General features: G+C 32.5%; 2 protein-coding genes across 2 annotated transcripts in view; one reads left to right on the forward strand and one right to left on the reverse strand.

Annotated features, from left to right (window-relative positions):
- LOTGIDRAFT_152053 (hypothetical protein) overlaps nt 1-13,027 on the reverse strand; it is a gene marked incomplete at both ends in the record, with an annotated part of 25,295 nt that extends 12,268 nt beyond the window's left edge. Inside the window, 10 exons of the mRNA XM_009045533.1 lie at nt 1,219-1,524; nt 1,668-1,814; nt 1,940-2,012; nt 2,210-2,301; nt 2,430-2,552; nt 3,939-4,031; nt 7,799-7,944; nt 10,445-10,533; nt 10,882-10,955; nt 12,886-13,027. Coding sequence (XP_009043781.1) covers nt 1,219-1,524; nt 1,668-1,814; nt 1,940-2,012; nt 2,210-2,301; nt 2,430-2,552; nt 3,939-4,031; nt 7,799-7,944; nt 10,445-10,533; nt 10,882-10,955; nt 12,886-13,027 — 1,285 coding nt within the window. The remainder of the gene's footprint in view (nt 1-1,218; nt 1,525-1,667; nt 1,815-1,939; nt 2,013-2,209; nt 2,302-2,429; nt 2,553-3,938; nt 4,032-7,798; nt 7,945-10,444; nt 10,534-10,881; nt 10,956-12,885) is intronic.
- A 3,358-nt stretch (nt 13,028-16,385) lies between these two features.
- LOTGIDRAFT_152054 (hypothetical protein) lies at nt 16,386-23,716 on the forward strand (the record flags this gene model as incomplete). The annotated part of the gene is made up of 3 exons (XM_009045534.1): nt 16,386-17,558; nt 23,042-23,043; nt 23,422-23,716. The coding sequence occupies 3 exons, from the start codon at nt 16,386-16,388 to the stop codon at nt 23,714-23,716; spliced, it is 1,470 nt and encodes a 489-aa protein (XP_009043782.1).
- Between the last annotated feature and the right edge of the window lie 2,967 nt (nt 23,717-26,683).

Here is a 26,683-nt window from a genome sequence, read left to right on the forward strand (position 1 = left end):
CTACATACTACAGTCAAACAGTATCAATATATGTATTATTTCTGACCTCCACTACATACTACAGTGAAACACTATTAATATCTGTATTATTATTGACCTAAACTACATACTACAGTGAAACACTATTAATATCTGTATTATTACTGACCTAAACTTCATACTTCAGTTAATCACTATCAATATCTGCATCATTTCCGACCTCTCCTACATACTACAGTCAGACACTATCAATATCTGTATCATTACCGACCTCTACTACATACTACAGTTAAACCCTATCAATATCTGTATCATTACCGACCTCATACTTCTGTTAAACAGTATTTTCATAGGGCTAGTGATAGGTTCTCGTGTATTTATAAGCTACAGACTGAACGCATTTCGAAAGACAAGAGCAATGCCTCATAACAATCAACACATTTTAAATTTATCATTTTATTGATTTTTTATTCATAATAATCACTTCTATGATTATATACTAATCAAGTAAGCAATTAGATGCTCAGTAGGAAGACTTTGTTGTTTTCCTTGCACAATTAGTGCAAATATAGGAACAGTTGTCTACAAATCCTATGCATATCATCAGCCGCATTGAGTCTATTTCTATCTTTAGTTTTGATGAGCAAAGTGTCGAGGTTCGCTTGGGTTCGTCGTGTTGAAGGGCATCAGAAATCCTGAAACTCTATAATTCTTTTCCAACAATAGCCTGGGAACCAGGAATATACAGTATCATAGCTTGGAAATTAAAAGTTCAATAAAAGTCAAAAGCATAGCTTTAAAATGTATAAATAAACGAATTGCAGACTAATAGACAGCTGGAAATGCACGCAGTATGATCATAAACACGCATTCCTTGTGGTTCACATTACATAGCGATTGCAGAAATTTTTAGATTGTGAAATTTAGCGTCCAAAATGCCCGAAAACCAGTCACCGATATTAAATATGGCGGATATTTTTCTTCGCTAGAGATATTAAAATGCTTATTTTAGTGTGTTAACAATGTGAAATGTTCACAATATTAATATTTTTGAAACCTAAAACGTGTGATTTTTTAAAATGTAAAAAAAAATTGGATGAAATCCACCAAATAAAAAAAACACGTGGTAAAATTTAGTTACCACGTTTTGTCTCCATAGACTAACATGGTGACATTGGCCTAATTGAACAAGTTACCACGCCGTGGTAAATAGCTGTAGGGGTACTTCTGACTACTTACCACGCTCCGGTTCAGATTCTGGTTCTGTTGTTACTTCTGCTTCCGTTTCAGGTTCAGGTTCAGACGTTACTTGTCCTTCTGTTTCGGGTTCAGACGTTACTTCACCTTCTGTTTCGGGTTCAGACGTTACTTCACCTTCCGTTTCAGGTTCAGAGGTTACTTCACCTTCCGTTTCAGGTTCAGGTTCAGACGTTACTTGTCCTTCTGTTTCGGGTTCAGACGTTACTTCACCTTCTGTTTCGGGTTCAGACGTTACTTCACCTTCCGTTTCTGGTTCAGACGTTACTTCTCCTTCTGGTTTCGGGGCTGTGAAAAACAAACACACTTTATAGGCCAAATGACAATATTCTTACTACCGACTTTATTTTGTTTTAGATTGTTCAACTACTACACGGTACTAGATTAAACAAAATTATGTACTGTCATTGAACGGTATGGTCTTAACTTACTCTCTGGTACAGATTCTGGTTCTGTTGTTGCCTCAGCTTCACCTTCTGGTTTTGGGGTAGTTTCTTTTGTGTTTACCTCATCTTCACCCGCTGACCACGCTCTAGCATTCGGTAGGTTAGGGAAAAGCTGACATCCTGACCGGAAAGCTGCAATACCAAAAATTTATCGGATTTTGAGATTATGAGAATGAAATAACCATATTCTATATATACGATTATCTATATTATCCTTTGGGTTAAAGGATTATTAAAATATTATTAAAAGAACTTACATTGGGGTCTCCATCCAATAGCTACCCAGTTAGAAGAGTTCACTTTTAGTACCATTTCAATCTCTTCAGAAATCTTAAATTAAATTGCAGATAAAAGTACAAAAACAATTAGGTCTATTCGAAATCGAACATTATTATACTGTTTTTCATCTGTTTATATCTGTTGTTGACAAACAGACCACAAACACACTGTTCGACAAATATGGTTGTCAGTGTGCGACTAATAAACTATACTTCTATCCATAATGATATTGGTGTATGAAAACTTACCGCAATATATCTATAGAATAACATATAATCTGGACTGAGTTCGCTTTTTTTGTATAAACTGTAATCGATATTCTTGGTGGCCACACTGGAGGCTAAAAGCAAGATTTCATTCAATAAAAACAATACATAATTTATTTCTAAGAGAATGAATTTTTCTCTGCCTTGGTGAACTCATGGTGTTTCTTGCTAATGGTTAACAAAGCATAATAGTTTAACTTACTTTTATCACACTGTATACCGTGCCATCCATGTTGGCAATAACAATGCTTAATTGGGTTAGGATCTGTAGCAATATCTACACATTCACCATGATCATTGCAATCACTGGCGTCTTTACAATCAACTGTAAAAAACGAAATGAATGGAGTGTTACGTCCTACATTTCTGCACCTATAACTTGACTAATGAAGAAACGCCATGCAGTTTGCAATGAGTGAAATTTTGCCTCGAAAGCGGCATTAGCCTACATTTTTCGATTTCCAACTGTTGGGGGATCTTTATTGTGCACAGTCTGTAGCTACAGCAGAACATTTATATACAAGTATATTAAGTAATTCTACATGGGAAGAACATAAGATTCTTTCCTGTTCATAGTTAAAATAATGGGACAGAATCGGATGTCCAGCTGGCTACATCAGTGTATACCCGTAGAACTTCAAAATGAAATCCATCGTTGAGATCGTTCTAATGGGGAATAGAAACATTTGAGTTATGCTCATTAGACTAATACAAAAATAGCTTTCAAGGCAAAGTCGACAAGTTTCAAATCGATTAAAAATTGCAGCTTATATAGAGCTTATGAACAAATTTTGAAGCGTTTTAAGTTAAGGGCAATAACTCAAAACGGTACACTGAAACAGCAGTTCGAAATCTCATCAATATAAATGATCAGACCAAATTTATGAGTTATGTTTCCTCCAGCTATTTCAACGAGTGAAACTTCAATTTGATTGTATAATAAGATGGTCATTAACGCCTATTAAAGGAATACTACATCTTAGAATAGACATAAAATTTAAAGTCTCAAACTTGGTCAATAAGAGTATGTATTCATCTGTTGGACTTACCAGATGCCATGACTAAAGAACAGAATCTCTATATACGACGATATATCCATTAATCTAAGTAGCTAACGTGCTTCTAAGCGCGTTTCAGAATTACTTAATGGATTATTATTTAGTTTTATGGATTTATTGTAGCTTTGACACCTCATTTTGGCCAATTTCGAAAATTTATATTTTTTTGTCATCCTATGAAGTAGTATTCCTTTTAAGGTTAACTTCCTGATAAAATATAAAATAATCCTGAATACCTTGTATAACCGTTAGGCAATGAATAACCCGGAGACATACAATAATCTTTCACTGGCTGATTCAAAAAACATAACGTATATCTATATCTTTGAAATCTTTCTTTGTAAAAAATAGCGTAAAATATCATAATTTGAGCAGTGAAGCATGTTAATTTCTTCAGATTTATTTACTCTTTATGTCACTCCACACTTCAATAATTTCTTTCAGTATTTTGACATCAACACTTAAATTACTTTCTGTAATTATATTTAGGCCATGAACTCAATTGTCAAATATAATACGCGTATTGCTATTCAGCATAATGTTTTTATATCAAGTTATGGCAATATTTGTATTTAAATTCTCACAGGTGTGTCCCATTGCTCTAAGAGCATGTTTCATAAGATGTCATGTGAAGGGAAAGTAATTAGGTATACCTTTATGTTCACATCTATCTCCTATCCACAGCATTCCACATTCACACTTATTATTTCTCCATGTACCATGACCACTACATGACTCAATGAAACCTAGAAATACAATCATAAAGCAATATGTTAGCTCATCACTTCACAAAGCAGGCTGGTACCTACAAGGGGGCAAGATGGGTACTTGGTGAAACCTAGAATATAAATAATATAATCAATTTTTACTCCACATGATCACTGTTAGACTAAGTGAAACCTAGAATATTAATAATATAATCAATTATCATTTCACATGATCACTGTTAGACTAGGTGAAACCTAGAATATTAATAATATAATCAATTATTATTTCACATGATCACTGTTAGGCTAGGTGAAACCTGGAATATTAGTTATATAATTGATTATTATTTCACATGATCACTGTTAGACAAGGTGAAACCTAGAATATTAATAATATGATTAATTATTATTTCACATGATCACTGTTAAACAAGGAGAAACCTAGAATATTAATAATATAATCAATTATTATTTCACATGATCACTGTTAGGCTAGGTGAAACCTGGAATATTAGTTATATAATTGATTATTATTTCACATGATCACTGTTAAACTAGCTGAAACCTAGAATATTAATAATATAATTAATTATTATTTCACATGATCACTGTTAGGCTAGGTGAAACCTGGAATATTAATAATATAATTAATTATTATTTCATATGACCACTGTTAGACAAGGTGAAACCTGGAATATTAATAATATGATTAATTATTATTTCATATGATCACTGTTAGACTAGGTGAAACCTGGAATATTAATAATATGATTAATTATTATTTCATATGATCACTGTTAGGCTAGGTGAAACCTGGAATATTAATAATATGATTAATTATTATTTCATATGACCACTGTTAGACAAGGTGAAACCTAAAATATCAATAATATAACCAATTATTATTTCACGTGATCACTGTTAGACAAGGTGAAACCTAGAATATCAATAATATAATTAATCATTATTTCATATGACCACTGTTAGACTAGGTGAAACCTAGAATATCAATAATATAATTGATTATTATTTCAAATGATCACTGTTAGAGTAGGTTAAAACCTGGAATATTAATGATATAATTAATCATTATTTCACATGACCACTGTTAGACAAGGTGAAACCTGGAATATTAATAATACAATTAATTATTATTTCATATGACCACTGTTAGACTAGGTGAAACCTAGAATATTAATAATATAATTAATTATTATTTCACATGATCACTGTTAGACTAGGTGAAACCTAGAATATTAATAATATAATTAATTATTACTTCACGTGATCACTGTTAGACTAGGTGAAACCTAGAATATCAATAATATAATTAATTATTATTTCATATGATCACTGTTAGACTAGGTGAAACCTAGAATATTAATAATATAATTAATTATTACTTCACGTGATCACTGTTAGACTAGGTGAAACCTAGAATATCAATAATATAATTAATTATTATTTCATATGATCACTGTTAGACTAGGTGAAACCTGGAATATTAATAATATGATTAATTATTATTTCATATGACCACTGTTAGACAAGGTGAAACCTAGAATATTAATAATATAATTAATTATTATTTCACATGATCACTGTTAGACAAGGTGAAACCTAGAATATTAATAATATAATTAATTATTATTTCACATGATCACTGTTAGACTAGGTGAAACCTAGAATATCAATAATATAATTAATTATTATTTCATATGATCACTGTTAGACAAGGTGAAACCTGGAATATTAATAATATCAGTAATTATTATTTCATATGATCACTGTTAGACTAGGTGAAACCTAGAATATTAATAATATAATTAATTATTATTTCACATGATCACTGTTAGACAAGGTGAAACCTAGAATATTAATGATGTAATTAAATATTATTTCACATGACCACTGATAAACTAGGTGAAACCTAGAATATTAATAATATAATTAATTATTATTTCATATGATCACTGTTAGACAAGGTGAAACCTAGAATATTAATAATATAATTAATTATTATTTCATATGATCACTGTTAGGCTAGGTGAAACCTGGAATATTAATAATATGATTAATTATTATTTCAAATGACCACTGTTAGACAAGGTGAAACCTGGAATATTAATAATATGATTAATTATTATTTCACATGACCACTGTTAAACTAGGTGAAACCTAGAATATTAATAATATGATTAATTATTATTTCACATGACCACTGTTAAACTAGGTGAAACCTAGAATATTAATAATATAATTAATTATTATTTCATATGACCACTGTTAGACTAGGTGAAACATGGAATATTAGTTATATAATTAATCATTATTTCATATGATCACTGTTAGACTAGGTGAAACCTAGAATATTAATAATATAATTAATCATTATTTCATATGATCACTGTTAGACAAGGTGAAACCTAGAATATTAATAATATGATTAATTATTATTTCATATGACCACTGTTAGACTAGGTGAAACCTGGAATATTAGTTATATAATTGATTATTATTTCACGTGATCACTGTTAGGCTAGGTGAAACCTAGAATATTAATAATATAATTAATTATTATTTCATATGACCACTGTTAGACTAGGTGAAACCTAGAATATTAATAATATAATTAATTATTATTTCATATGACCACTGTTAGACTAGGTGAAACCTAGAATATTAGTTATATGATTGATTATTATTTCACGTGACCACTGTTAGACTAGGTGAAACCTAGAATATTAATAATATAATTAATTATTATTTCATATGATCACTGTTAGGCTAGGTGAAACCTAGAATATTAATAATATGATTAATTATTATTTCATATGACCACTGTTAGACTAGGTGAAACCTAGAATCTTAATAATATGATTAATTATTATTTCACATGACCACTGTTAAACTAGGTGAAACCTAGAATATTAATAATATGATTAATTATTATTTCATATGACCACTGTTAGACTAGGTGAAACCTGGAATATTAGTTATATAATTGATTATTATTTCACGTGACCACTGTTAGGCTAGGTGAAACCTAGAATATTAATAATATAATTAATTATTATTTCATATGACCACTGTTAGACTAGGTGAAACCTGGAATATTAGTTATATGATTAATTATTATTTCACATGATCACTGTTAGGCTAGGTGAAACCTAGAATATTAATAATATAATTAATTATTATTTCATATGACCACTGTTAGACTAGGTGAAACCTAGAATATTAGTTATATGATTGATTATTATTTCACGTGACCACTGTTAGACTAGGTGAAACCTAGAATATTAATAATATAATTAATCATTATTTCATATGATCACTGTTAGGCTAGGTGAAACCTAGAATATTAATAATATAATTAATTATTATTTCATATGACCACTGTTAGACTAGGTGAAACCTGGAATATTAGTTATATGATTAATTATTATTTCACATGATCACTGTTAGGCTAGGTGAAACCTAGAATATTAATAATATAATTAATTATTATTTCATATGACCACTGTTAGACTAGGTGAAACCTAGAATATTAGTTATATGATTGATTATTATTTCACGTGACCACTGTTAGGCTAGGTGAAACCTAGAATATCAATAATACAATTAATTATTATTTCACATGACCACTGTTAGGCACGATGAATTAGGCGGGGGCCGGATTAGACGCATTTCAATAAAAAAAAAGAAAACTTTTATATGCAGAGCATATACATAAGAATTCAAAACTAGCCTGCGGTTCAGAAGGTGGGCCCCGTCTATTCTAGACCCGGAACAAAAGCTTTTACCTGTTTGAATGATATCAACATCAGCACAAGACCAAAACACGTAACCTTTTCGACAACTAGCCACCCATTCTGCTGCCTGTCTTACTAATCGTATCCAACATCCCCTGCATTCTTGATTTGGGAGAGTTAATTCAGCTGATCGAAGCCTGCAAATATACAACATAATTATATGATGTTTGTTCTGATAAGGTCATAACATCGTTATTTATAATTACAACATATTTTATGAAATACCATGAAAAAATAAACTTGTAACAGAAATCAGACAAAAGAGCCCTAATAGGTTTAACCTGTAAAAAGATAACCTTTCCAAGAAAGGTGACATACGCCCGCCAGAAGCTTAGATTGCAAGTAAAAATATTCACATTTGCTTCATTATAGTCTATAGAGAATTTTAAGAAAACTTTATTGTATCGCATCATGGCTAGTTTTTAAAGCATGTCTTGATTCTTGTACATAGACAGTAGATTGTGTAAAAAATACCTTGATGCATGTTTTATTGTTTTCGGCATTTTATTATTACTTAGATTTTATATGTATCTCAAAGATAAAGAATTGTGAATAGTGAACACACTACAAAACATTAAATCAATTCTTTACCCAAATATCAATCTCATGACGAAATTCGATATATTTACAAACGAAATGAAAAGAATACATCAAGAAATCTGTAGTGTTCTCAGGCCAAACGTGAATGGACAGACTGACAGACAGGGTGAAGACAATTTAAGTCCACAATACATGTGAGCATACAAAAATCATAAGAATCCATAAAGAATTGTTGCCTGCAGAGTCAGCAGGAGTTGCACAATATAGCTAATAGAGTAAAAACGCTAAGTCGGACACGATATTTCGGTGAAAAATTATCAGATCATCACGAAAATCGATTGTTGCCTGCAGAGTGAGCACGAGTTGCACAATATAGTTCAAAATCGATAGGGATCATCTTCATAATGACATTGACCCACAATATTGTTCTAATAGTTAACATAGTATAAAGTGTAAAATTTATAGTTATCCTTCCTTATATCAAAATCGCATTTAGTTTACATAATCTCTCCTTAAATAGACTGCTTTTACGATTATAGGCGTTAACCCTCTATCATCTGATCTATGCAGAGCAGCGGAGCAGCAGATAGCATGAAAAGATTAATATACCAGATGCCAAAGAGGAAAATCTTATTACGTATTTGAATAAGACGAAATTTATGAAGATCCTTTTGGTTAATAATATCCTTGAATGACACCTGATTAAGCCACCAAAATTCGATTCAAAACTTTCTTTACTTTTTCTTTATGCTTCTATAATGTCCATTTGTTTACTTATTCTATGTGTTTTCATAATGAAATTTAACAGATCAGTTCATATACGTCGTTTACTGAAAAAAACTTTGAATGTATTAACCATACATGCATAATATCTGTTTACAACAAAACACATTATGAATTTTATAAAATTTCGATTTTGTATACAATTTAATCATATAGAAGGCTTGAAATTTGTTAATACATCCAGGATATGAAATGATAAGATTTACAAGAGGTTTTCTATTTTGTTTTGTAGCAAAAGGGGCTATTCAATACTCTTAAAACGAGGTTTATCAACTAGTCAAGCTAACAATCATGGCAGCTAATTACTTGTTTCGATGTAATCGATATGATTGATATTCATATTTTAAAGTTATCTGATTCTTTCACAAATATTATGCAAATTCATAACTAAAGACGACAACGTACCTTTAAATTACATTATTTGCATCTAAATCTATATTTATCTGATGCTATCATGAATCACTCATTATTCCTCTCTAATTATAGTGACACGGCCATAATTACAGTATACAGTACACTAAATGCATAGTTAACTGATACTTTGATTACAATACACTCGACATGACATAAAGATGACTGCACTCGGTTTTGTACTTCGTCACTTTATGGATATGCATTAACAAAAGATAAAGGTGACCGTACAAAAACTAATTGAGGTTCTGGTCAGATTTTATCTTAAATTGATAAATGGTCAGTTTCATCCATTATCTGTTATACGACTTTAGTGACTTTTCAGTTTTTAAGGATGATTATCATCTAAATATTTGAAGGTTTTTGTGAGTCGCTGGGATTCAATGGAATAATTGTTAAGGGCCCTCTAACACCATATGACGTTTAGCAACCGTGTAACCTGCCGCAGACGAGGGGAAACTATCTGAGCTGTCTGCCTCGAGAGGCTGTCAACTGAGCAACATTCTAAATACTTTTTTTAGCTCTCGCCTGAGCTATTAGGCCCGCACTGGCCTCTTGAGGCTATTGTGCTCATTTAAAATAGATATTTACCTCACAGCCTCTTGAAGCACACACGGAGGAAACAGCGCAACTCCTTACCTCTTGAGGCAGACAGCTCAGCTAGTTTCTCTCGTCTGCGACAGGCTTTAAAGCGTCATATCAATATTACGTTAAAACGCTGACATACGATGAAATATTGATGTGGTTTTTATTTTCACTAAATTTTTGGCGTATTCTTAGCGTTTCAACAACTTATAGATACAAAAATACAACATAAAATCTATCATTATTTGTCTTTAGAAGGTAAACTCCTCGTTTACTACATGACTGTAGCAGTAAGTAGACAAATAATGCTATACTTACGTTGTATTCGAACTTGACAAAACACCTGATTGTGGATGTCGTAGTATGGCATTGGTGTTGTTGTTCATAACTTCCAAGAAAAACCCTCCCTGAAATATTTTTTAAATGATACTTACACCAAAAAAAAGGATAAATATTGTTAAGAAGATATCACGATGCCTCACATAGTTCTTTTTATTACACAACGATAAAGTTGTTTTATTTCACTCATACGCATTCGAACTCCAAATTTCTTTTAGAGAATTGGGGCCACTAACATCTCTCTGTAAATTTGAATCCAAAAATGTACACTTAATCGATCAACAGAAAATTTTAATTGTATATTTTTTTAGCTTTGTATGCTTGGCTGGTAAACGGTTAAACTGACAGATACCACTATGTATCTAAATATGATAAGGTGATATTACTTTTTGATTTCATAAGAAGAACCTTCTTACCTTGTGGGGATATGCTAAATGAAATTTGACATTTATAGTTGATCCAGCTAATAATGTCGTCGATGGACCTAAACCTGAAAAAGGAGATGACCAACTTGAAAAATACATTGTTTGAACTGTATTTAAAAGTGTGAACCCTATATAGCTTGCTGGGAAAATTATGGTTCCTTTGACCTTTGCCAATTCAAGAGGGAATTTCATGTAGAAAAGGTATAGTTGTATAAGTGAAATGATTCAATAACCAGCCACTATAAGGAGGCCGTTGCAAATAGGAAGCTGTGATGAAAATATGTGTTTTCATTATTAGCTATTGTTAAATAGTTGTTAATTATCAACCTAGAACAATGTAATTAACACTACTGTTTGAATACGACTCAGTTTATAACACTTTTTATCAGTATTTAACATTCACGTCTTGTCATAGTATAGGTCTAATGAGAGAAAGTATTTGTTTACGGTGGGTACTGTTTACATTATACCAAGTCTGTCATCCCGTAAAGTGGTATTAGGTTCAGATTGGTTGTCTTGTCAAAAATGATGAATAATTGTACGTATATCAGCATGGGGTGCAGATTAAGAATGAGGTTTGTGCGAGGAGTTGTTACTGGTACCTTCTCGTTCATTCCAGTAGAATTGTTTCCTTGTTGTGTTAATTGTTAATTGTCCAAATGAAGTACAACGGCTAAGTGGATTCCAAAAAGCTGATGCGTATGTGTTAAAAATCCAAGTCGTAGAAAAACATCAAGTGTAGTTATAGTACAGGAATATATGAGTCTGTAAAGACCTTGATCAAATAATGACGTCGTTACATCAATAATAATTGCTATTGCTATTGTCCGCGATACATTGACTGGATCCCCTATTTTGAATTTCTACATAGTAAATTAATACATTATACATGTAAATGATGTTATAATGTCTGTACATGAAAACAGGTCAACCTTTATAGTCTATTGTGTTCGACCCCTTAAAACATGGCTATTGAATCAATATAATTACCGTTTATCTAGAAATATTAGTGCCTTAGCTTCAAATTATTAGTCATTAGATTTTGTAAACTATTTACATTTTTATGGACAACATAGGCCCATAGTTACTTTTTAGAAATTATTTTTGGGGACAATACTCTATATACAATACATTAAATATTGGGAACATTTAAATATACTTCTTAATTAAAGAAAAAGGTGTGATATGAAATGGTTATTAAGAATACTTTCATCAATTTATTTGTTACTTTTGAAATTAAAGGGGAGCTGTTTGCAATTCATTAACTGCATCATTTGGCTGTGCTAATTGATAATATCTATACTAGCAACCTGAAAGGGCGACTTTGTTATGTAAATGGAATGAATTATAACCAGAGCAACGATTTTAGTAAATCATAAAATTTGGACAGCATGAATTAGCGATTGTAAAAATTTTAAAGGCCATAGGTCGATTTGGGTCGGTCAAATGGAACTTATATCTCAGCAAAATACATTTAAAGCAACGAAATCCAATAAAAGAAAAATTGAATCCCTATCGCGTCCACAATTAAGTGTAGGCGAGTTTTTAATTCAAAATTTAAAAAAATAAATGATGGGTGAAAATTCAAGTTTTTAATTAAATATTATTGATTTATCACCTGGGTGAAAATAAATTTCAACCAAGGTGAAAATACAAGTTTTTAGTTCCAAATTTTAGAATTATCACCCTAATTCAAAATTCTGGAATTTTCACCTGAGAAAAATTAATTTTCACCCTGGTGAAAATACAAGTTTTTAATTCAAAATTATGTTTTATAATCATATTCCAGTTTTTTATTCAAAATTAACATGAATAAATGATGTCGTATACGGACTACCGTAGATATTTGCATCGAATTTGGTTGATCGTATTTTTCAATCTGAAATTATCTTCAGATAATCACAAAAAGCGTTGCATTCCAAATAAAAATAGAAAGGTCTTAATATTTTCTACGTTATCCTTTTATGACAAACAATAAAATACGCCTAATTTTACCTGTTGGTACGCCGCATGGTCCCGGGGTAAGTAAATTATCCATAAAATCGAAATCATATTTTCTGGACGGTGGATAAATGAGGGAAATATGTCCAGTTATACAGGGCAAACATGAAAACACAAGACTTAAAATTATCCACATTTTTGTAACATCAAAATTATTCTATCCACTTAGTAAAGCTTGCACTTCTTATTGTTGACACTGGGCGTTTGCTTATCTGTCAATCTCTGTATTTTCCAAAATACTAACACTTTTTAAAAAAAAACTTTTTTCCCACTAAGTCGCAATATCTAAAAAATAAATTTCATCGAACTAAAGATGAGATGTGTATAAAATGAAGATTGACCTAATGTATAAAAACACAATATCGACGAAAGTGATTGAACTTTAAAGAGACGGCCTATTAGTGTGTAGAAGGCCCGAGATAATAAGTGGACCTCGAGAATATTTACAGTCTCAACAGGGATACTTATAAATAGCATTGAAAAAAAGTCGGATACTCGAGTCACGATCTATAGGCCTTCGACTCCTTAACCGATATCCTGTTCTGACGTCATCAGTGATTAAACACGTGTAATTATGTTTACCAAAATGTCGGCACTTTTGCTTTTTCGTTTTTACTCACTTGTATACAAATTATACCTAATAATTTTAAAACTTTAAAAATCTTAATACGAGTAGCAGAAAATTTTAGTTGTCACAAAGGTCCTGCAATGAAATATTCTGTCTGATAATGATTATTTTAATGTTATATAACTTTGATGGTTACGTCGGAAAAGCAAATATTGAGACCTTTTCCATTTAGTATGGACGAGTTTCGATTGGGGTCAGGTTTGAATGGCATAAATCGCTACGCTTGAATGCAGGGTGTAGGTCTATGGGTTAATAGTTAATATGTTCAGATATAACGAATAAAGTTGCTATGTCATGCTTGCGAGTAGTCAAAGAATTTGAAAATTTTCCTATAGATCATATGCTATATATATATCTTTATTCTTTCAGAAAAGCCACAAACCATTACGGTGAACAGCACTTCGAATATCGATATATTGTTAAGTATTTTTATGGAAGAAAAAAAATTGTTGTGTCATAGTGTAGTTATATGGAGAATGACTTAGCAGTTTTTTCTAAACATTTAATCAAGAAAAAAATAAGATACGTTTTCCACACATCAGTTCTTGTAAATTAAGGTTTTCAACAGTTCATATTCCATGGCGTTATCTGAAAATTCTTTTAAGATCAAAAACAAAAATATGATAAGTGTAATAACAAATTATATCGCTGGTCGTTTTTTCAGAAACAGAAACATTGCAAATGTATGATTGTTCTATTGTTTTTCTTGTTGTGATACAATTGATTAACATCCATTGTATAATGAAACAAAGCTGTTTCTATGGGGGAAAAGTTTAAAGACAATAAAATCAACTAGTAAATTAGCACAAAAGTTACCAAGAGAGACGGATGACAGTAAAGCAGTCATGTTTTTAAAAATACTTTCCGTAAGAAATGTACATCTGCATACATGAATGAAAACAGCAAATATTTGAACAGACAAAAGCATTAATAGCTAAATTATCACACCAAAGGACTGTACCAAACAAGTCGTTGTATTTGGTGTACTGAACCTTATTTCAGATTTTATTAACCTTAAAAAGTGTTAGGGGCAATAAGTCCGTTTTATGGACTGCAAGGCTATTAAAAAGTGATAGCCCTGGGGCAAATGTCACACTGTACTTAGATCGGAATTCAAAATTATTAACCACATATTGTGATGAAGGGATAAAATAAATAGTTCGAATAAATCCGGTCTAACCATGATTTGATGTACGTTAATACCAGTGGCATATTAAAATTTAGAAATGACTAAAGCAATGATACGCCTTGTAAAGAAGCCTGTTTTTTATGGCTGATAGAATGATATACCTTTTTGAACAAATACGCCTTCGCTTTGAAAGAATCCGACCGCGCAATCAATTGCATTGTCACAAATTACATAATAATTGATACGTTTACAACATTTGGCAAACCGACTCAATCGAGTTTCACGTCAAAACGAGAAAATTTTGTTTTGGTCTTTTATTACGGTACTTTCATTGTTCGGTATGGTTGGTGATATATTCTATGGGTGCAAATGGGTGACAGACATAATGGAGATACAACTGCTGGGGTTTAAATTCCATATATTTAAATCTTATGTATGTTGAAGAGACCCGTAGCCAAGGGGGGGCATTGGGGTGACCAGCCCCCTAAACACAATTTTGCCCTCCCCCCCCCCTAAAAAAATGTCAATTGTTATTTTTAAATATAATAATTCATTTTACTGAGTCAATGGAGTCTGTCATGAGACAAATAATCCTTGCCTTAAATTCTTCTGGAAATGTCAGGAAAACGCGTTTGAGGGTATGTAATTTTCAAAATTTCTAGGCGAGATCCCTCAGACCCAATACAAATAATCTTGAACCTTAAATTCGCTGGGAAATGTAAGGAATTTGCGTTTCCAAGCGTCTAATTCTCAAATACAAATAAACCTTAAATTCGTCAGGAAATGTCAAGAAATCGCATTCCAGGGAGTCAAATTCTCTAAAATTTTCAATCTGTGGTCCCCAGATAAGATAGCAATAACTATATAGAGAGCACCACTGTAAAGAGTAACAATTCACAAAGTTTTCCGGGAGGGAGGGGGGTATCTAAAACTACTTGGCTGGCTACGGGCCTGTATTTAAGTAGTCTTTAGAAGTATTAGAAATGTACAAACAACGCGTAATCCTTTACGAATATCTCTATCTATGAATTTCTCTTCCTATATCTATATATGTTTTTGTATATATGGCAGTGTCTCAAGAAAAGACTCGTCTAGTTAACTTTCAAACGCGGATAATAACGCTATGAACTCGGTAACTTAGTGTAACTGGTTAGCTTAGCTTAGTATATTGTCGTCACCTCATTCCGTAGGATAACATGTCCCCCCAGGTTTTCTGACGTTTTGTTCGTGAATCAATGAAAAAAAATAAATTTAGAAATTACATCTTCAATTTACATTTTTTAAAATCATTTTTTACTTGATATTTCTTAGAGGGAAGAAGTGTATATTATGTAAAATCCACAAACCTTTATGTCTATCAACCAAAAGATATTCAAATGCAAATAGCATATAATCGAAAATTCAAGATAGCTTGCCAGGCAAGGTAATATACGCCCCATTGCAGCTTTGATTTTGAATAAAAATATTTAACAGTACAGTAACAATCACCAGTATCAAATATTCAACCTTCAGTCATACACTTCCTTTTAACTCATTAGGGCGATACTGAATAATATTGAGTATAAGTTATTGCCCTTGTTCTGGAAAACGTGTTCAATTTTTAGCACGTGAAAACTCTAGAAGGCAAATATTCAATCTTCAGCACCTGACTGAATAAAAAAAACAAGTTTTGTCAAAATCCAGCAAGAATCATGCCTTTTACTGTTTACACGCTAAAAATTGATTGCGTTTTCAAGAATGAGGGCAATAACTCACATTTCCAAACAAGCAAATGGTCAACCAACTCGTGGATTTCTTTTTAAAATTAACGATCTTAACCGCGTCATTAAGCCTGCTCTCAGGAATTCAAAAATTGCCGCCTCTATTGACTCCATCAATAGAGGTTGGGCCAACGACGTGGCATTGGCTCTAAAGAATCATTATGATTCAATGCTTGCTGACAAAATTACTATAATAAAGTCACGCAACCTCTCTGAACAAAATTTTAATCAATACTCTAAAGAAGCGATCAATTGGGCAAAAAAGTCTTATAAGCGACTCCAAAATCAAACTCTTGAAAAATACTCGCAAATATTGGTTGTTTTAAAAAATTCTGACCCTATTTCGACTTCTGGTATTGATGCAGATATGATAGTTGACCCTCCAGCTTCTCCACCTAAACGTGCTCAACCACCTACCAACCAACCAATAGCATCCTCCCGAAAGCGACAGAGATCACCTACTTCCTTACCTAGTACTTCTACTTACCCACAACCAACTCCAAGCAAAAGAACCAATACCACCAATTTACCAACCTCCCCTTTTACTCCAATCTCCAATTCTGTTAGACCTCTACCTACAAGTTCACCTGCTACCCCATCAAGACCTAGATCCAACCCCGAAACTCCAAGATCATCAACCAATTCTACTTTCCGTCGACGTCTAAGCTTAGGTTCTAAATCACCAAACCATCCTCGTCGTCATGATTGTAACAAGAACAAATCAACATGGACACTCCCTGAAGTAACCAAACCAACAATTATCATAGGATCTTCAAATATTTCCCGAATTCCAGAGGTTAACCAGGACACCCAAGCTGAATCTTATCCCGGAGCCAAAATTAACCACATCATCGATATCCTTACAAAGATTAATCCAACATCAATACCATCCAAAGTCCTTCTCCATATTGGCCTCAACAACAAGAATGAACCAGGTAAATCCATCCACAGACAGATGCTGGAATTGGTATCCCTCGCCAAAACCAAATTCCCATCAGCCAACGTATTCGCCACCCAGATACCAGTTTCTTCCATCCTCCAACGCCAGAGACCAAATTTAGCCGCCAACTTACGAAAATTCAACGACCTTCTTTTTCATAAGCCATCTACGTTTGCAAAGACTATGCCGCGATTCAATGGAATGATCGAGGTAAACCATTTAGATCTCGTCCACTGGACGGCCCCCACTGCCAAATCTGTATATTTAAATTGGGTCTCCCATTTAAACTAAACGCGGGGGGAAATATTCCAAAATTAGGACAAACTGTTGTCAATTAAAGTTCACGAATACTTTCTCCCCTTAAAGAAAGACTTCTGGATAAAGGGTTAACCTTCATACCCACCCATAAACCATTTTCGATTGAACCAATTTTGACGTCGGTAACTGAAGTTCAGAGAACATTTAAATTGAATTATTACTTTCGCGAAAAACTTGGCCGCGGTAAACGAATCAAATTTACGGATGGATCTGGCTGGAATCCACCAGATAATGCGATTGACCAAGATATTTTAACTATTTGCGACAATTTATATGAAGAAATTTCTCATTTGCCTTTGGTGAATAAGAAAAACAATCTTACCAATTTTGAACGAAAATCTCTCAATAATCAAAAAATGACAATAACATTATCATCAGGAAAAGTGACAAAGGCAGTTGCTGCGTCATTCAAAATCGCGATGACTACATTTTTGAAATTGATAAACAGTTGAACTGGTCAATCCAAATCACTATCGCCAACTTGATACACCTATTTTTATGGAAACTGCGCGAGAAATAAACAATATTCTACAAAATTTGGTAAAAAAGAAATTTATTTCAGAAAAGCAATATGACTATACCTTTCCGCGTCCACTGAGCCTCGCCAACGACACATTTACACGCTTCCGAAAATTCATAAAAATCCCGAAACTGAGTGGTCCGTTGCCAACAAAATTCCTAAAGGTAGACCAATCATTTCTGATTGTTCTAGCGAATCATACCGAGTTTCATAATACATAGATTACTTTTCACTGCCACTAGCATGCCAACACCCTTCTTATCTGAAAGACACAACCGATTTTGTTGAAAAAATCAAGAAATTGGACATTCCCGAAAACGCGTATTTCATTTCTTTGGACGTAACCAGTATGTATACCAACATTGACAACAATGTTGGTCTTGACGCCGTCCGTAAGGCATTTGTTCGATATCCATGTTCTGATCGACCTGATACAGAGATTTTAGATTTACTTAAACTATGTTTAACGCGCAATGACTTCTTTTTTAATGGAAAAATATATTTACAAACATCTGGAACTGCTATGGGCAAACGATTTGCCCCTAGTTATGCGAATATATTTATAGTCGGTTTCTTGACGATATTTTTATCATTTGGTCCGATACTCTAGAACATTTCTGGGAATATTTCGAAATTATAAACAACCATCACTCTTCTGTGAAATTGACAGCAAATATCAGCGAAAACAGCATGGATTTTTTGGATTTTTTAAGGAAACTGATACCCACCAACTTTAATACAAAAGCTCGTTCCACCCGAAGCACACATTTTCTGGAATAATTAAATCTCAAATTCTAAGATTTCATAGAATTTGCACCCAACAGGCTGATTTTGAATCCGCCTGTAAACTAGTTTTTGACAAATTAAGGGAGAGGGGTTATTCCAAAAGGTTTCTTCGAAAAATTAAGAATGACACGCTTTCAGACATTTTGAGAAAAGAAGACCCCCCCCTCCACCTTTTATTGGATTCGGTTCATTTCCCTGTGGAGGTCCTACTTGTCACACATGCGAACACATACATGTTACCCATTTTTTCAAAAACAACAAGAACGGAAAATTGTTAGCGATGAATAACCTAATTTCTTGCGGAGATCAAAATATCATATACCTAATTTCTTGTAAAAAATGCGATGTACAATATGTTGGCGAGACTCAAAATGCGCTTCGAACGCTATTCAATGGCCATCACTATGATATAGTGCATGGCAAGGATAGACCAAATGGACTCAACATTCAACATGATAACCAGATAATACCCTTTATAACGACATTTGATTCTACAGCTACCAAAGCCTCCATAATAGTCAAACGCCATTACTCGGAACTTCAGAACAAATTTCCCCATGTATACACAAAACGTTTGGTTGTAGCTTACAAAAGAAATCAAAATCTTAGCATTTTCCTCTTTCACGGTAGACTTGAACCATTGTCCATTCATCCTAGGAGCATAGATTTCTTAATATAAATGTATTATGTTCTATCAATAAATTAATCGATTTCTAAGTTAGATTTCAGAGAATACTTATTTCAGGACTGGTGCCATAGTTATATACAGTATATTATATAACATGCAGTGTACATTTGTGTGTGTGTCTTTTCAACTAAAATCATACTAATGACTAACTAATTTTCACATAATCAATAGACTTATCTATTGCTCTGTGACCTAGGCCAGTGCTTTCATTGAGACTCGTCTCAATACACCCTAACACTAAATATTTTTCGATTCTTCTGATTTTCAATAAGGTTCATCCTTGGTTGATTACGAACATTCATGCCAAGTTTCGTTAAAATCCATCTAGAATTGTGTCTTGTAGAGTGTTTACGAACAATTGAAAACGCGTTCAAATTTTAGCTCGTAAACACTCTAGATTCTTGATGGATTTTGATGAAACTTGGCATGAGTGTTTGTTATCAACCAAGGATAAACCCTATTGAAAATCAGAAAAATCGAAAAATATTTAGTATGAGTTATTGCCCGTGTTCTTGAAAACGCGTTCAATTTTTAGCTCGTAAACACTTTAGAAGGCACAATTCTTGACGGATTTTGACACTTGGTGTGAGTGTTCGTAATCACCCAAGGATGAACACTATTGAAAATCAGAAGAATCGAAAAATATTTTGTATGAGTTATTGCCCTCATTCTTGAAAACGCTATCAATTTTTAGCTTGTAAACAGTAAAAGGCATGATTCTTGCAAAACTTGTTTTTTTTATTCAGTCCCGTGCTGAAGATTAAATATTTGCCTTCTAGAGTTTTCACGAGCTAAAAATTGAACACGTTTTCAAGAACAAGGGCAATAACTGATGCTCAATATTATTCAGTATCGCCATAAAGAGTTAAAAAGAAGTGTATGACTGAAGGTTGAATATTTCATACTGGTGATTGTTACTGTACTGCTAATTATTTTTATTCAAAATCAAAGCTGCCAGTGGGCATATATTACCTTGCCTAGCAAGCTATCTTTGTACGTTCAAGGGAGATAATTTTTGCACCATGGAATATGAAATAAATTTATTCATGATTTATCATTTCTTCAACCCATTTTTTCAATTGAATTTTCAACTAAACCAATATTTTATTTGTTACCTGAAAGCAAATTAGAAAATACGATATAGAAATTAATATGACATGAGTGGTTGCTTATGCCTTGGGTATGGCTAGTAGTCAAGCATGATAGTGAAAAAATCTTTCAGTTTACGATACAAGCATGAAACTTAGCATAGTTGTAATATATCTGTCCCTTTAACAAAAAACCACATTAGCCACGTGTTAGGGTCACGTGAAATTTTCAATAGGGCAGCCATTTTCCACGATGGCGGACAACGACTTATTTTGTCACGATGTTCAAAAAATGTGCATGTAATGTACCAAAAGTCGGTAAATAATATCTTTAAATACCACTTTAAACATGAAAAACACAATACGCATCAGTATTGGACTATAGGCGGTCATTTTTGTTTCAAAATGGCAGGCAAAGAAGTAAAATATCGTCGATTTAAAGTCTTTGCATAAAAAATACATAAAGAAGCCTATATATAATAAGTACATTGTTACCATGTTTATGTTTGTAAGATAGCTGCACCTGAATCAATATGGTATGACAGCATGGGAGAGCCGAACCAAGGATAACGGGGATTTAGTTATCTGGAGGGGATTTAAATGGCACTTGATGACGTTTAGACGGGCAGAAAATGTGCGTTCAGCGGTTGAAGAGCTTCGTGGTAACTAGTTGGCATGTCTGTCTGTGTGTTCGGGGTCTTCAATACTTTCATCTGCATCAAGATTGACAAACTGGCCAATTGACAAACTTTTGCTTTATCTTTGGAAATGCTTCTGCAAAACTCAAAGTTCTGATGCACAACGAACCAAAATAAAAGCCATTATTCGGACAAAACGCTTCCAGGTTTGGCCATAGACTTTCTGTTGTAAAACATGAAATAGGCCTAATGCAGATTTCTGTTAATTTATTTATGGAAAATTCATTTAGCCTTCACCTGCATGCGTGTGAATATTAAAGTGACGACGATCTTCTTCCCTTTAGAATACTGCTCTAGTAACCTTGTAGAAAATAACTTATAAGCTTATAATGATATTCATGATGGTAATAAAAAGGCAATTTTCTCATATACGCTATCTAGTTGAGCCGCACAGACTCAAAATAAAATTTTGAAGAATGAAAGCACAGGAATGTTAAAAGAACGTTATCTCAATTTATCTATTATGTTAACCTTTTAAAGAAAGATATGATTCAACGCTGTTTTATAACATGTTTAATATAAAATCATAATAAGAGAGGAGCGCTGCTGTGATAATTGCGGACTTTTGCTGATAAAAATGGAATTTTGGTGTCCCTTTGAAGAATTGGGCTGGTGGGACAAGTGCCAGATGAATGTTTGGGCATGGCTCACGTCAAATTGGACGATGGTGATATTTTGAGTTAATCTGCTGGACTGCGCGAAGACCCCAATGTCATCAGAACCGCCACTATAAACTTATTATAGAAATTTTATCTTTCCTGTAGGCCTAAAAATATTTAGAAGTGGCGTTCAAAATCATGAAATTAGCTGCAACTGTTTATTATCAACTATGTAAGAAATCGCAAGTCTCAAACGACAAAGTATATTATCATATTAAATGAACAATTTAGGAAATTTTGAACTGAACTAAACCTACTGCAAAATTATGTAACTAACGCATTCTTCTTTGTCCAATTGGTTAGGTTAGAACATGTTCTTGTTGTTCTCGGCAATATAATTCGAATACATACCCATGACGTCAGAGCACCTGCTTCCGATTCGTTTAGTGTTTAGTTTCCGGTTAATGGCTTATTTTACTTTTTTCCTTATTTAGAAGGTATTTGCTTGCAAATTTCATTTATTTTATAGCTGTACATTTTGTTTAAGTTTAAATTTGCAAATTAAATTAAGCTTGAATGGAATTTTGAATGACTCTTACAGTCTTCGCCCAAATGATCACCATAAATCGACTTAGCACGACGATCGACTGATTTAAGCCAGAATTTGAATCTGAATATTAGCTTCAAAATAATACATGTACTTTTTGTTTTAAAGTGACTGCGTTGTTAAAAAAAATACTTGTAAGTTTAATTTAAATAGAAACACACCTTTTCCCGATAGGTTCAAACGAAATGACCCAAACAGAAACTGACCGAAAATTATTCTCTGTATAGACAAATATGACATGAATGGAGCTTTTTTTACGCCCTTCTGCATGCACTGTAAAACCACTGTACATGATCAATTTATAATTGCTGGCATATTAATCACATTAATGTTGTGATCACATTTAGTGCAGTCATTTTACATCTTCTAAGACATTTTGATCATTTCAGGTGTAAGTTATCTGGGAAGTCTGTGGAAATAATATTTGGTTTGAATATATTGTTGGAGCTAAGAATTGATTTGGTAAGAATAAATATGTATCTGTTATATTTTGTCAAAAAAAAAAAGTAATACTGATTTAGGTGGTAAGTGCTGTTGGCAAACATTAAGGTATATTATATACATGTCATTTGATTCTCAGACAAAATACTAAGATGATTGTCCTGCATCAATTTGTTTTGAATTACATTTTATACTTGCAACTTATCTATCTGCATGCCTAGAATTGTTTTAAATCTTACACACTGCTAAAAAAAAAACACTTCCAACTTAACATATTGTAAAGAGGTACCGTAATTGTATTTATTAGCCCTTTTCCAATCTATTACAGAGCTAGTATAGAGCTGTGTTCTATTAACGATGTTAATTTCACTTTAACTCTAGGTGTGTATCAAACCATCACTATGCCTTATCCTACTTATCAAGCCCGGGATTCTGATCATATCCGCAAACTCAAACTACAAGCTGAGGTGCTTAGAACCCATGCCAGTATTAAACGCCCAAAACTCAGCGAAACACTCAAAGATCTGATTAACTACTGTAACCAGAACATGGCTACTGACCATTTGATCAATCCAGAAAAAGAAAATCCATTTAAACCCAAGAAGCCATGTGCCATTCTTTAGTTTTCACCATTCTGTTAATTTTGTTGAACGCCATTTAAATACCATGCCTCATCTTACACAGCTGATTAAAACAAAACATATATTTTTTATACTTCCACTGTTGATTCATATTCTTGTACATAATTTTATGAATTAGGTAAAACTTAGTCTCACATTTAGATTTACTAAGTCAATGTTTCAGGGCAAATATATTGTGTCAATTACAGTTTTGATGTAGTATCTGATTATGTTATTTATTTAATTCATTCTAGCATTTTGTGTGATAATTTAAGTTGAATTGCAGGGCATTGTTATTTTTTTTCTTGTCTGTAAATTATAAGTAATATAGCCGTTTTGAGTTAAGGAGTTCTTAAAAGATCTTGACTTTAAAATCCATGCTATGTTGATCTGTCTAGAAATAAGTATTAAATCTCACAAGTTTTTAATACATTCCTAACAACAGTACAACCTCTATTCAAACTTTATCCTATTTAAATTGAATCGCTAATGATGTTTAATCTTAATCGATATGATGATATACAGTATCTTTAATATGTATCGTACCTTTCCAAAAATAAAGCAAATATTTCATTAATAATTAAGCTAAAAGGAATGGTTTATTTTAAGGGAGCAAAAGAAGAATCACTTACGCAAACTATTAAATGAATAAAAAATATAACAGTGTCCTGCTGCATGGTATTTATCAGAGATGGAGAAATTTGTTTTTGATTCAATGATTTAGGTTTGCAATAATAATTCTGAATACTACTAGAAACTTTGAGAAGTTTTTGCTATGATGCATATAAATATTAAAGATATCTTGTTGTTGAAACATCCTCCATGAAAATTATACTTCATTTCAGTCACTTACCACTGTATATTAAAAGTTTCTACAATAGACTTTTCTCAAAAAAGGCAAGTGTTAGTTATGCCAGGGATATCTTTTAAATGGTCAAGCTTGCATAACTAAAGGATAATCAATTCTGTACATCGCTCATGAAACAAGGGTATCTTAATAAGTAATCAGAGGTAATGAAGATATGTAATAAGTACCAACAGGTGATGACTCAAATTTTAATTAGACAAGCTAATAGAAATGATTTCTCCATCTCTGACATTTCAATATTTCTATTGTATTTGTCTTTACAGTTTGCATGCTTGTACATTAGCTAGCTAGAAAAACTTTGTTGTAATTGTTTAATGTTGTATTGTAGTTAAATAATCAATTTAAATGAATTTTTTAATATTCTTAATAATATCTTGCATATTGTATGAAATAGATCAAATTCCATGCATCATTTACTTGTGTCTTAAAGCTAAGACTTGTAGTCCAAAATATAACAAGAAGTTTCAAAACTGAGTGGGAAAATTTTAAAAACTCCTGTTAGTGTGTATTAATTATTTAATCTAACAAAATAAGAACAACTTATTTGGAAATGAGAGCAATATCCAATGGACATTATATGAACAAACTAATTGATCATAAATCATATTTTATGTTTTCCTCATGCTTCTGAGATCCATTGAAAGCCAATAAATTAAAAGGAAAATGGCCAACTCCTCCCTATCCACAAAAACTTACAATTATCAACACTGACAATGGCTTAAACTTGAAAGTCATTTTGTTTGCAGTAAGCCTAACTATGAACTATTTTGAAACTTTGTTCTTTACAATCTCTAGGTACATGTAGCCTAAATGATAAGGTTCTCCCTGAAGATTTAACCCAACTTCTGTGAATTGTTTTGACACTTTTATGTATTATTTAGCTGTCACCCAATTATTTACATTTTTATACGCCAACATTATAATGTGGTTGTATATTGTCGTCGCCCCAGTCCGTCTGTCCATAATTGGCTGGTGAACACAATAGAGGCTACAGTTTTATCTGATTTTAATGAAATTTAGTGTTGTCATTTATATTCATGAGATCTTGGTTAAGTTCGAATTCGAAGGTTTTATTGGTGAACCTTGTTTGAGTTATTGCCCTTGAAAAATGTGTAAAAAATTTGATTGTGAACACAAAAGAAACTACAGTTTTCATCTAATTAAAATCAAATTTGGTATGATCATCTATCATGATGAGATTTGGTCAAGTTTGAATTTGATGATTTTTTGATGAATGGTTTTTTGAGTTATTGCTCTTGACTTAAGAAAAACGCTTCAATATTTGTTTATGAACACAATAGAGATTTTGTGTGGTTGATGAAATCAACAATATATTGTACAAATTAGATTTTTGGTATGTAGGCGTATATCTTCCTAGGCAACCACTTGTTTATGTAGTAGATGTATTCCCAATTACTTTTGTTTCTATGCTACATACTTAACAAATTTGAGTTTTGAAAAGTATTAAAAAGTTGCTTGATTGATTTTTAGAATGGTTTGTGTGTTTTGCATGCCCAATTGCTGTTGTATTGTAAATACTTCAGTTTAAAGTGATACTCCGGAGGTCATAAAAATAGTCATTAACGAAAGTGAATTTTAAGAAAAAATATATAGCAAGTTCGAATCTTATTCATACAAATTACATTGCTCAAACACAACAATAACATTTGTAGGAATTATACCCGAGCACTGTTCATTATTGTGAGAAAAAAAAAATTAAAATCAAGTGATTCTTGAATACACAAAAATGCATGTGCACCAAGGGTATAAAAACAGTTTTAATCGCATGTCGGGCTCCCACAACGATAAAAACACACAAGAATAATACCATGACTGACTTAACATGAGCAAGCTCTAGGTACGGATGGGAGCCACCCATGCCCACATCGCAAGAACCCTCTGTTGTTCCATTTTATTGCAACAACAAGCTCAGATCTTTTATTACCCTAATCAGAGAGTATAGAGTCTAATTAAGAACCTCATTTTGACAGTGACGTCATCAGCATGCTGATGCGTTAGTCGATAGATCTTGTCCGTGCGGCTTCGAAGTTAGGGAATGATATATTGATTGGTTTTCCGTTTGCATAGTTGAAATCTACAGC

This window comes from Lottia gigantea, assembly GCF_000327385.1.
Source record: "Lottia gigantea unplaced genomic scaffold LOTGIsca_1, whole genome shotgun sequence".
Taxonomy (NCBI): domain Eukaryota; kingdom Metazoa; phylum Mollusca; class Gastropoda; family Lottiidae; genus Lottia; species Lottia gigantea.